Source organism: Notolepis coatsorum (assembly GCF_963971535.1).
Source record: "Notolepis coatsorum genome assembly, chromosome: 4".
Lineage (NCBI taxonomy): Eukaryota > Metazoa > Chordata > Actinopteri > Aulopiformes > Paralepididae > Notolepis > Notolepis coatsorum.
In genome coordinates, this window is record NC_140168.1 from 192,770,632 (window position 1) to 192,783,924 (window position 13,293).

The window sequence follows — 13,293 nt, forward strand, 5'->3', positions numbered from 1 at the left end:
CATCAATTGTTAGAATATTATGATCTACATTGTCTGCAGCAAATAAGACGGTCGTGTTCAACACATCAATATCCTTACCAAGCATGTTTGGTGCAGTACAATTTGCAGCATTCATTTCAAACCTCTGCAGTTCAGAATAGGAAGAGCAGAATCCCATCTTATTCAGCATATCTACAATGAACCGAGAACGGTTTAAGTGGTGCATTTGCACTGCTAGGCCAATTTGCAAAGGGGCAAGGACAGCTCGTGGTCGGACTGCCTGTATGATTGTGTGGCCAATACTAGCAATTTTCTGCTCTGTCTCTTTACCGACAAACAAAGCTTTTAACACAATGTGGAGTGATTGTGGAATATAATCAAGGGCATTCTGTAGTTTTAGTGTCTCTGTAGTCGGGTACTCATTAACAGGTGGAACATTAGTCATTATGTCACTTTTTATGAGTTTTGCAGCTGTTTCAAGTAAGTGTCTCTTCTCAGACTCTTCATCACTGTTTTGTTTTGTGTTGTTATAGTAGGATATGAGTATGTCTGATGTTTTCTCTCTTATTGTAACAATACAATCCAAGCCATCTCCTTCTGCAATAAATATGCTATTTGCATATCGTTGCATCAGCAATGTTTTTAGGTATTGATTACTATATGGGATGGAATCGGCCTTAGACAAATACTCTTGCATTTTACACCTAAGTGCAGAAACGGTCAGCTGTCCATCATCATTCGTTTCAAAGTAAGCACACATTTTTGAGAAGGCTTGTTCTTGGTCCTCATTCTTTGGCCTTCCAGACTTTCTAAGAAAGAAAGAAACTGATTCAGAAAAAGAAGGCTTCAACTATGGTAGTTTGGGAGCTGGAGAGTGCAAACACCTCTAACTATAACAACTATAATGGTCAAAAAGAAGGCTTCAACTATGCTAGCTTGAGAGCTGGAGAGTGCAAACACCTTTTTTAGTAAGCTATTTGTATTTGTATAGTCATTTTAAGCTCCTGGGCGCCAGTTTGGACGCCATCTTGAAAATGATGCCTTTCCGGAAGGTGTATTTTCCTAGATTTTTAGTATGTTCACAAGCATGTCTAGAGGTACCAGAATCAAGTGAAAAATCATAGTTATATATTTTTTTCTATTGAGATATATAGCCATTTTAAGCTTGGTCTGCCGCCATTTTGGACGCCATCTTGAAAATTAAGCCTTTCTGGAAGGTGTATTTTCCTAGATTTTTAGTATGTTAGTGAACATGCCCAGAGGTACCAGAATCAGTTGAGAAATACTTTGCACCATATTCTCAATTTGAGATATAGCCATTTTAATAGCTCCACCGCCATCTGGGACGCCATCTTGGAAATGGCGGCTTTCGGGGGGGTCGATTTTGGTCGACTTTTAGTATGTTATTTAGCACGCCCAATACTATCGGAATCCATCGAAAAACCTTTTGTATCAATTTTTTTGGGGTTAAGTGCTTTTTTTTCATAGATTGACTCGCCTACATAGACATTCATGTTATGAGTGGCCGTGCTGCCTGTGACAAGATGGCCGCCGATGAACTACGCTGGAGACTCTGCCTTCCACCATCTAGTTATATATCTATGCATAACAACAACCAGACGGAGGGAACTTACGAGGTGTTGTACTTGATTTTGCGCCGGCGCTTGCCCGTGTCCAGCACCTCCCCGAGCTCCAGCACCTCTTTAGAACGACCCGTCTTCTCCAGCGACGCCTGTAGTTCCACTGTCAGGAACTTACACACTGGACGACAGGAGGACATGGGACAATGAATGAAAACGTTTGAATGAAAACAGATTGCAGAATGGGTACAATACAGTACGGCTGAATACACACAATTGTTAACCGGCTGTTGTGTGGCAGTGAAAGGGTTAACCTTCTAGGGGTGGGAATCACCAGTTTCATCATGATACGATACGATATCGATTCTTTGGACAACGATACGATATTTGCCGATATCACAAAGTCTCTCACGATACAATACGATACGATTAGATTCGGGTGCCTGCGATCGATATGAGATGATATCATATGCCCATTTAACACAATCAGTAACATTTAGATCAACAAAAAAAAGGTAATGAAAATATCATTTGACATTTGTATTTTTGAGCTCTTCCAGACATTTAAAGGAAAATCAATCTATTGTTTTTAATACAAATAGACCTCCTGTTCACTGTAAAGTGCCACGTTTTTATATATTGAGCTTTAAACTTTAAGCTACATTTTTCGGAACTCAAAACTCACAACCTCCCTCTCCCAAACCGTTCCTACAACAATTTGTTGATGTTGCATGATCATGTATAGGCCTACATTTATTATGTATTATATTGTTTATGTTCAAATAACATTTAAACATCAAACTCCTCTGACCTCATCTGGTCTTTCCAAAGACGCGCGCACACACACACACACAGAAAGGGAGAATGCTATGCTGTAACATCTACACACACGGAGCTACTGCTGTTGTTCTTGGGCGGATATGAGACTCGCCACAGGATTTTCAAAATAAGAGTATCGATATGAATCGATTGTTGATAATTACATCGATGTATCGATCTGGATCGATGTATCGTCCCACCCCTATAACCTTCTGTGTATTGTCGCAGTGAAAGGGTTAACAGTTTGGTAGTGTGGCAGTGAAAGGGTTAATAATGGGATGCAAACCAGAGAAAGACGTTTGTCTTGTTTACATCAGGGTCCCCCATTTTCAATTCATAATGGTATTCACAATGTTGACATGATGCACGCATGCACACATATACTTCTCTCTCTCTCTCTCCCTCAAACTCTCTCTCTCACACATTATGCTACACAGGGAGAAAATAAATCATATTGTGATTATTTTGACGGATATTGCAATTGCGAGATAAGATAAAATATTCCTTTATTGATCCCCTTGGGGAAATGCGGGTGTCATAGCAGCATGGGGGAGGGGGGTACAGCTATGGACAGGGTAATAGTAGAAACTAGAAAGACATAAATACAGGGAATACAATTTGATCTGAATATAAAAATATGAGAAAAATAAACAATTAAATCTGAATATAAATATTAGAGAAAATGGCATTTTTGAGTCTCTATTTTCATTTTAATTGAAACACGTATTTATAAAAATGATGATGTGTGACTCAATTATATTTCAAATGGGCTTTATTGACATTGGAATCTCTCTCTCTCTCTCTCTCTCTCTCTCTCTCATGTTACAGGACCCTAGTTATGTAAACAAGACGAAAGTATTTTTCTGGTCTTCTTCATCCTCTTAGCAGTTGTTGCATTGAGCCGTACTGTACACTACCCCCCCCCCTCACAGTGAGCTGTGGTGTTCCACAAGGAAGCATACTAGGACCGCTACTATTCCTAATTTATGCAAATGACATGTCGTCAGCTTGTGACTGCAACTTGTTCCTGTTTGCGGACGACTCAGCCCTGCTGGTCTCTGACAAGAACAAGTTACAGGTTGAAAAAGCCCTCAGCTCGGAACTAGGCAAAATCTGCATATGGCTCGCCGACAACAAACTATCATTACACATGGGCAAAACAGAGTCCATTCTCTTCGGTTCAAATAACAAACTCAGCAAGACCGACGGCTTCTCGGTTACAGTGGGTGACAATATTATCACAAGGAAAGATGAAATTACCTACCTGGGTTCCATCCTAGAGGCTAATCTTTCCTGTGACAAAATGGCATCCAATGTAATAAAAAAAAGTCAACCAACGAACGCGATTCTTGTACCGGATCTCCTCTCTGGTAAACAAGAATACCCTGAAGACTCTAGCAGGAGCACTCATTCAAGGGTACTACGACTATGCTTGCACCTCATGGTACCAAAGCACCTCAAAGGCACTAAAAAACAAATTACAAACATCTCAAAACAAGCTAGTCAGACTACTACTTGACCTGACTCCTAGAACCCACCTCACCCCTGCCCACTTTGACAACCTAGGATGGCTTAGAGTAGACGACAGAGTACAGCAACTTGCAATGGGCCTGGTCTACAAGATACACTACGCGACCAAGGTACCCATGTACATGTCAAAATACGTCCCAAAGGTCAGTGAATACCACGATCACAACACCAGAGGGAGCTCCACAAATCATGTAAAACCCAGATTCGGATCAAACAAGGGACTAAACACGTTTCGCAATTATGCCACATCAATGTGGAACGCCCTGCCTAAAGCTGTAAAGGAATGTGAATCACTACCCACCTTCAAAAACACTCTCAAAAAACACCTACGTGAGACTGCAATTCGAAACTGGCCCCTACAAATGTCCTAACCTAGTTGTACAGTAAATGACCAAGTAAGGCTTTGTCAATATTCAAATGTACAGTGTAAAATGTGTGTGTGTCCCCTTCCCAACCCCCCCCCCCCCACCTCCAATGTACAGCCCTCACCCAACCCACCCAACCCCACCCCACCCAACCAACCTCCTCCAATGTACAGTTTCTATGCCAAATGTATATACACTCCTTTTCTGGACACTTTTGTATCACAAACAGTACTGTATTTGCAAATCTGATATGTCATAAATGTATAGATGTAGCAGTACTGTCTATCTGTATGTCATGTATGTCATATATGTTATGATGAATTGAAAATGGGGGACCCTGATGTAAACAAGTCGAAAGTCTTTCTCTGGTCTGCATCCCCTTAACAATTGTATGTATTGAGCTGTACTGTACTGTACCCATTCTGCAATCTGTTAATAAACTTTTCAATCAATCAATCAATTGTTTGTATCCATTCTGCAATCTGTTAATAAAGTTTTCAATCTCTCTCTCGTTATGTTCATGTGACTCTTTCTTGGCTATTATCTTCCTCGTATCAAATTAACTTTCCTACCTTCGCATTTATTGGGTAGCCTAGTGTCGTCCTGTTCTGCTGCTAAGGCGAGGCTGCAGACCCAGAACAAAGTACAAAATACTATTTCCATTTTGCGACAGGAAACTTTCCACCCAGTGTTTCCAGCTGAGCAGCCACCTCGCCTATTTACCAAAGGTAATCTCTGATTGGCCGACGCCAGTTTCTACACTGGTTAAGCTTAGGCACTCTTCGAAGTTGGTTAAGGTTAGGCAAGTTCTTTCGACGGTTAAGCTTAGGCACTCTTTCGAAGTTGGTTAAGGTTAGAGTTTGTCTTAGAGCATGGCGATAGAACGCCAGGTTACCAGGTAGTTTGTGTTCTATATATATCTATGGTTTGCAGGCTGTTTGACGTGGAAATGGGCAAAGACACAGCTCGTCACGCTATTGGGCGCACATGTCACATGACCAGAAACGTCTGCCAGAAACGCATGCGCAGACCGCACGTCCCCCTGGAGGGATTGTTTTCCGTAGCCTATGTGTGCGAAGACGCTCTCTGATTGGCTAGCCGCATACAGCGAAGACCCTCTCTGATTGGTTTAGCGCCGAAGGGTCTCTTCCGCCTTGTAATCGGGGAGGAGATTGCGGGGGAGCATATGAATGAATGTGGATCAGAGCCGTGATGTAAGTGGTTGCCGATACACAAATCATGTAAAACCCAGATTCGGCTCAAACAAGGGACTAAACACGGTTCGCAATTATGCCACATTGATTGATTGATTGATTGAATGAATGAATGAATGAAAACTTTATTTAACAGATTGCAGAATGGGTACAATACAGTACGGCTCAATACATACAATTGTTAAGGGGATGCAGACCTGAGAAAGACGTTTGTCTTGTTTCCATCAGGGTCCCCCATTTTCAATTCATATAGACATTTATGACATACACAACATACATGACATTTATGGCATAGGGACATATAGGTATTTAGTACTGATACATTTGTGACATAAACGGTATTCAAATATACAGTACTGTTACCCCTAGATCCTGACAGAGTATATACATATGATGGGGAGGGGACTGTACATTAGGAGGGGGTGGGTGGGTGGGAGAGAAATATACATACGGCGGGGAGGGAATATATACATGCGGTGGGGAGGAGACTGTCTATTAGGAGGTGGTGGGGGTTTTGGGCATTTACGGTGGCCAGTTTCGAATTGCAGCCTCCCGTAGGTGCTCTTTAAGAGCGGTTTTGAATGTGGGCAGGGATTCACATTCCTTTACAGCTTTGGGTAGGGCGTTCCACATTGTTGTGGCATAATTGCGAAACGTGTTTAGTCCCTTGTTTGAGCCGAATCTGGGTTTAACATGATTTGTTGAGCTTCCTCTGGTGTAGTGGTTGTGGTATTCACTGACCTTTGGGAAGTATTTTGACATGTACAATCATCATAGATCTAGCCTCTTTATTTTGCTCTCAAAGTGCACCAGATTGATGCATTTAACTTTAAAATGTAAAAAAATAAAAGTTACGGGGGGCATGCCCCCGGACCCCCCCTAGAGGCACCTTATTGATTGATTGATTGATTGAAAAGTTTATTAACAGATTGCCTACAAAAGGCCTTCGACACTGTCAATCACACCATTCTGATTGACAAGCTACTGTAAAAGCAATTGGTTTTGATAGTTTATCAGTGAGCTGGATACAATCCTACCTGGAGGGGAGGGAACAGATGGTGGAAGTAAACGGTACCCTATCCCCCCCCCTCACAGTGAGCTGTGGTGTTCCACAAGGAAGCATACTAGGACCGCTACTATTCCTAATTTATGCAAATGACATGTCGTCAGCTTGTGACTGCAACTTGTTCCTGTTTGCGGACGACTCAGCCCTGCTGGTCTCTGACAAGAACAAGTTACAGGTTGAAAAAGCCCTCAGCTCGGAACTAGGCAAAATCTGCATATGGCTCGCCGACAACAAACTATCATTACACATGGGCAAAACAGAGTCCATTCTCTTCGGTTCAAATAACAAACTCAGCAAGACCGACAGCTTCTCGGTTACAGTGGGTGACAATATTATCACAAGGAAAGATGAAATTACCTACCTGGGTTCCATCCTAGAGGCTAATCTTTATGTGACAAAATGGCATCCAATGTAATAAAAAAAGTCAACCAACGAACGCGATTCTTGTACTGGATCTCCTCTCTGGTAAACAAGAATACCCTGAAGACTCTAGCAGGAGCACTCATTCAAGGGTACTACGACTATGCTTGCACCTCATGGTACCAAAGCACCTCAAAGGCACTAAAAAACAAATTACAAACATCTCAAAACAAGCTAGTCAGACTACTACTTGACCTGACTCCTAGAACCCACCTCACCCCTGCCCACTTTGACAACCTAGGATGGCTTAGAGTAGACGACAGAGTACAGCAACTTGCAATGGGCCTGGTCTACAAGATACACTACGAGACCAAGGTACCCATGTACATGTCAAAATACTTCCCAAAGGTCAGTGAATACCACGATCACAACACCAGAGGGAGCTCCACAAATCATGTAAAACCCAGATTCGGCTCAAACAAGGGACTAAACACTTTTCGCAATTATGCCACATCAATGTGGAACGCCCTGCCTAAAGCTGTAAAGGAATGTGAATCACTACCCACTTTCAAAAACACTCTCAAAAAACACCTACGTGAGACTGCAATTCGAAACTGGCCCCTACAAATGTCCTAACCTAGTTGTACAGTAAATTACCAAGTAAGGCTTTGTCAGTATTCCAATGTACAGTGTAAAATGTGTGTGTACCATTTTCAATTCATAATGGTATTCACAATGTTGACATGATGCAACATTCCATCATCTGGACGACGCAAGATGACGCAGAGGGGGAGCTTCGGTGGCCAGTGTCCTTTCAGCCAAACAGGATAATGAAAAAATGATCCCACTAAATGGCCAGACGCGTCTTATGGCGACATCTACAATTACCTCATTGAGTCTCCAGGTAGACTAATGTTTATATTTAAGTGCAGCGGTCTGTAGCCACTCACATTACCACCGAAGCTCCGCCCTCTGATGGAACAGTCCACATTAATTTGTGCGTCATCTCGCGTCGTCCAGACTCTATGGGCACTCTGCGCATGTGCATGCGGAATAGGTGCTTTAAAATGGGCTTTTTCTCTGCCGATTTAGTTCTGATTGATTAGGAATGGGTCACGCCGTGTTCAGGAGATTGAGGCGCATAAACGTCTATTCGATCATGTTTCTAGCACCCCCACAGCCGTATCGGCAACCACTTACATCACGGCTCTGATCCACATTCATTCATATGCTCCCCCGCAATCTCCTCCCCGATTTCAATGTAACGCGGAAGTGTAGTGGTCTTAACCTCGTTCCCAGCTTTGCCTGGTAAAGCACTACGGCCGAAAGTGGGAATCGGGTAGGAGGTCCCGCCCCTGAAATCACGACAGGTGCTTGTGAAAATGCACTCCCCCCAGAAACAACCTCGTTATCGCCTCCCTCGAGATGTACGCACGCCTGCTTGTTGTTTGTTTCCCTGGGGACTATAAACAGATCAGGGGGTGCCCGGAAAGCCTGTAGCCGGTATTTCTGTATTTCCGATTAACACTTTAGGAATTGCTTTACCAGCCTAGCGTGTATACCAAACCAAGCCGCATTTCTCGGAGATGCTCTCTGATTGGCACTGACTGACGCTCTCTGATTGGCCACTGACGCGTTTGCCCAATCTGTGACGAGCTGTGTCTTTGCCCATTTCCACGTCAAACAGCCTGCAAACTACCTGGCGTTCTATCGCCATGCTCTAAGACAAACTCTAACCTTAACCAACTTCGAAAGAGTGCCTAAGCTTAACCGTCGAAAGAACTTGCCGTCACGCTCTAAGCCAAACTCTAACCTTAACCAACTTCGAAGAGTGCCTAAGCTTAACCAGTGTAGAAACAGGCGTCGGCCAATCAGAGAGCGTCTCCGAGAAATGCGGCTTGGTTTGGTATTCACGCATATATTCTCTGCTTCAAAGTGGTTATGCTTTGGACCTCTTTCGAAGTGGGTTATGCTTAGAGTTAGGGTTAGGCGGAAGAGACCCTTCGGCGTTAAACCAATCAGAGAGGGTCTTCGCTGTACGCGGCTAGCCAATCAGAGAGGGTCTTCGCTGAACGCGGCTAGCCAATCAGAGAGCGTCTTCGCACACATAAGCTACGGGAAAAAAATCACTTGGAGGAGAGATGTTGGGTCTCTCTCGATTACAGGGCAGACCGTCGATAGTAGAGAACGTCGACCTTCAGGAGGCGGAGCGGCCGCGTGTATGCTTTTACCAACGCAGTTGTGTTTCCGGGTTCTCGTTTTGCACTCTGATTGGCCACTGACCTACACGCGTACGCCCCCCCCCCCCCCCCCCCTCGCTATGAGTGACGCGCGAACAACTGTTTCCACGCTGTAACTGAGGGGTTACAAAACCCTGACTGTATTAAAGATTGTTTAGATTAAACCACTACTAAATATTATTACTTGCCAGACAGTACAGTTAGTTAAATATGGCAGACACTCAATAGACGGCACGGGGACAAAGAGATAACGTTTACAGTATTTTAATAGCAATATCAATATACAACTGAAATTAGTACGTTGCTCTTTTATGGCGAATGATAGTAGAATGTCAGAGTATCAAAGTCAGTGGGAATGAATAATTCCTAGGTTAATAATACTCGACCGGAACGCTGCATGGAGTGAGATGGCGATACAGGGCAAGCGAGGGGTATAGCTGGAGACTGGTGATTTCCCCCACGGAGTGGTAAGCTCCAGAGGAATTGAAGAATAGTCGGATACTCCTGCTGGTCACTGAAGAAAAGGGGTTCTCGTACGGATCCAGTCTTTGTAATCCAAGTGCTCGATAGCAGGGTAATAGCTCTTAATCCAAAGCCCGACGGCAGTGATGATAGCTAGCTAGCTTCGTCCTCGAAGCTAGCCCGATGCAGGTCTTCAGGTGTAGTTAAATCCAAACGCCAATGGTATTAACTATGCTCTTCTCCACGGTACTTCGCTTACACAATTCACTATAATACACCAACAATGGTTCTACAATATCAGGGTCGTATCTAAGGAGCTACTAGCTATCCGTAACGATACACCGCGGGTAGGCTTCCACTGCTCACATGTCCAATCGTTCTGCTGTTAGGTTACTCCACACTTCACCTCGTGTTCTGATACTCGTTACGTTAAGTTCACACACACTTGCTTGCTAGGTTAGGTTCGCACTTCACTTCACTTTTTCCTACGGTTCACGCGCGCACTGTTCACACTATATATACTCAGAGTGATTTCTAGAGCGCAACCGAATTCCTTGTCCGGAATCAATGCGCTGGCCAAGGGCATGTCTCAACTTGCCCGGACACGTCTTTGAACTTGTCTGGGGGGCGCGACCGCTGGCGCCGCCAGTGTCAAGGGCGGTGTCCACTGAGGCGAGCGAATAATGCTATGATTCAAACGGAGGCTTAAAGGTATATAGCTTATATATATAAATAATATACAAGTTATATAAAATAATAAACGTAGATTCTCAGTGTTAATCTGGCCCTTCAGAACAGCCGCCTCCTAATTAGTCCGCACCTAATTAGTAAATAAATGGGCACAGATTAATATTAATGTCAAGTCAACTTCTCCATACTGTGTTATGGGGAGTTGGAACAATCTACAAAGTCAGTGGGTCATGGTCGTCGTCGGGGGAGTCAGGGATCTCCGGCAGCTCTATCAACTTAGCTACAGGTCTGGTGTAGGTCCGCCCTTGGACGATGACTTCTGCCGCTCTGACCTTCCCATCAGAACCAGTAATCACTTTGCTCACACGGCCGGCCGGCCACGTAGCTCGGGGTAGTGACTGGTCTATTATCATTACGACGGTATCCACTTTCAGGTTGTCCCTGTCTTTTACCCACTTCTGACGGGCTTGAAGGGATGGTAGATAGTGTAGTAGGAAGCGGGTCCAAAACTGGTCGGCCAGTACTTGGCTGTGTCTCCACATTCTCCGGCCGTTCATCTCGTCTTGTCTGTACACCGCCTGAGGAAGGGCAGGGTCCAGCCGCGCCATCAAGAGGTAGTTTGGGGTGACGGGGTCGATGTCTGCTACGTCGCTTGAGACGTAACCGAGGGGCTTAGAGTTCAAGACGCCCTCGATCTCTGTGAGGACTGTCATCAGGACTTCCTCAACCACGGTCTGGGCCCCTAGTACGGTGTACATAGCAGTCTTTATGGAACGGACCTCTCTCTCACACGTTCCCCCGAAATGGTGTTCGGGGGGTTGAACTGGAATGTGATCTGAGCAGGAGCGAGGCGGGTCTTGAGTTCTTCACCCATAGCCAGGAAGCTCTCTCTCAGTTCTGTGTCTCCTCCTCTGAAGTTTGTCCCTTGGTCGGACAACAGCACTGATGGGGTTCCTCTCCGGGCTTGGAATCTCCGGAAGGACATTAGGAATGAGTCCGTACTCATGGTCTGGAGGATTTCAATGTGAACAGCTCGGGTGGTCATGCACTTGTACACGATGCCCCACCTCTTCTCTGTCCCTCTTCCTTTCTTGACGTTGAATGGGCCGAAGCAGTCCACGCCCGTGGAGTGGAAGGCCCGCTCGCCGAGTCGGAGGCGGCAGGGAGGCAGGTCGGCCATCATCGGAATACTAGGCTGTGCCCTCCACTTGCGACAGGTTGAGCAAGTCCGTTGGAAGTGACGTACAGCTTCTCTCCCTTGGAGTATCCAGAAGCTCCGTCGGATCTCCGCAAAGACTCTCTCGGCCCCCGCGTGGTGCACCACCTCGCCGTACTTCTGGATGATCAGCTCGGTTATCTTGTGTCGGCTGTTGAGGACGATGGGATGCTTAGCATCTTCGGTCACGTCCGGGGCCCGTCTCAATCGACCACCCACCCTGATGAGGTGCTGGGCGTCGAGCTCTGGGGCCAAGGTGAGGAGTCGACTTTCTGAGGGGACTGGCTTTTTCCCTGTCAGGCAATCTAGCTCTTCTGGGAATGAGTCTCTTTGGGCTCTCCTTAGCAGAAGAAGTTCGGCTTCTTTGTAGTTCGATGCGTTGAGGTCTGTGGTGGGGGGAGTCTCCGGGTGGTGCCATAAGAATGTCCTTTTCTGAGCACTCTCAAGAGTTAAACAGTCGTCTAGGTTCGGGTCCGTTGGAGCCGGGGCGTGCGTCAGCCCGCAGAACATAGACTTCTTGATCTCTGATTCATCTTGGCTCGCCTCCCGTGGTGTGGGGGTAGGCCACTTCTCCTCCGGGAGCTTGAGGAACTCAGGACCGTCACTGTAAGGGTTAGGACGTGTGAGGTCGTCTAAGGACATCCCCCGTGTGATGACATCCGCTGGGTTCTGCTTGGTGTCAACGTATCTCCAACATGCTGCTCCTACCAGGTCTTGGATCTCGGTGACTCGGACTCCGATGAAAACCTTGTACCGACAGGAGTCGGACTGGATCCAGGTGAGCACAGTCATAGAGTCTGACCACAGGATGGTCTCACGCACCGGTATGGTGAGTTCACTTTGTATCATTGTTGCGAGTTGCGCGCCTACCAGAGCTGCGCAGAGCTCTAGTCGCGGGATCGACTGCTGCTTGCGGGGAGCTATCCTCGAACGGGCTAGGACGAAGGTTACATGTACTTCTCCTCCCTCTTCTCGGGCTCTCAGGTAAGCCAGCGATCCGTACGCCACTTCGGAGGCGTCGCTGAAGACGTGCAGGTCTATCTGACACGTCTCCAGCCGCACTGTAGGGGGGAAGTAACTCCGTTGGATGGTCACCTCTCGGAGTGAGTCGAGTTCTCCCTCCCATTCTCTCCAGGTGGAAGCCAGGTGCTCGGGTATGGGGTCATCCCAGCCCTGCTCCTTGTCCCACAGTTCTCTCACCAGCATCTTCGCCCGAGTGGTGTAAGGTAGGATACATCCCATTGGGTCGTACTGGCTGGCGAGTGTTCGGTACACACTCCGCCGAGTGGTCGGTAGAGTCTTGGACCTTCCCTGATCCGTGGTCAGGGGTGTGTGTTTGTAATGAAGCGAGTCCGTTTTTAAACGCCAGACGAGGCCTAATGTCATTTCTTGCGCTTCACATGGGGTGGTCGCCATCCAGGTCTCGCTGCTTGCTGCCTTTGTCTCTGGGGGGAGGCTGCGGAGGACTTGAGGGTCACTGCTGGCCCATTGCCTGAGGTCGAATCCACCTTTGGCCAGTGAGGCTCGTAGCTTCAGTATGATGCTCTCGGCTTCTTCTGGCGTAGATACGCTCTGTAGGCAGTTGTCCACGTAGAAACTCTTTTCCACGCTGTGTCTGACCTCCTCGTCGGCTCCGGGGTCTTCGGCCACATGCTTTTGTAGCGCGAACGTGGCGCAGCACGGGCTGCAGGTGGTGCTGAATGGGAGTACCTCCCATTGGTATATCGAGGGTTGTTCGTCGTCGAGCCTCTCTCTCCACAGGAACCTCAGCA

General features: G+C 46.3%; 1 protein-coding gene across 1 annotated transcript in view; it reads right to left on the reverse strand.

Moving 5' to 3' along the window:
- Positions 1-5,175, reverse strand: part of LOC311226838 (zona pellucida sperm-binding protein 3-like) — a 47,754-nt gene extending 42,579 nt beyond the window's left edge. Inside the window, exons 1-2 of the mRNA XM_084312256.1 lie at positions 4,846-5,175; positions 1,614-1,740 (exon numbers count right to left, since the gene is read on the reverse strand). Coding sequence (XP_084168382.1) covers positions 1,614-1,740; positions 4,846-4,936 — 218 coding nt within the window. The 5' untranslated portion in view covers positions 4,937-5,175. The remainder of the gene's footprint in view (positions 1-1,613; positions 1,741-4,845) is intronic.
- Between the last annotated feature and the right edge of the window lie 8,118 nt (positions 5,176-13,293).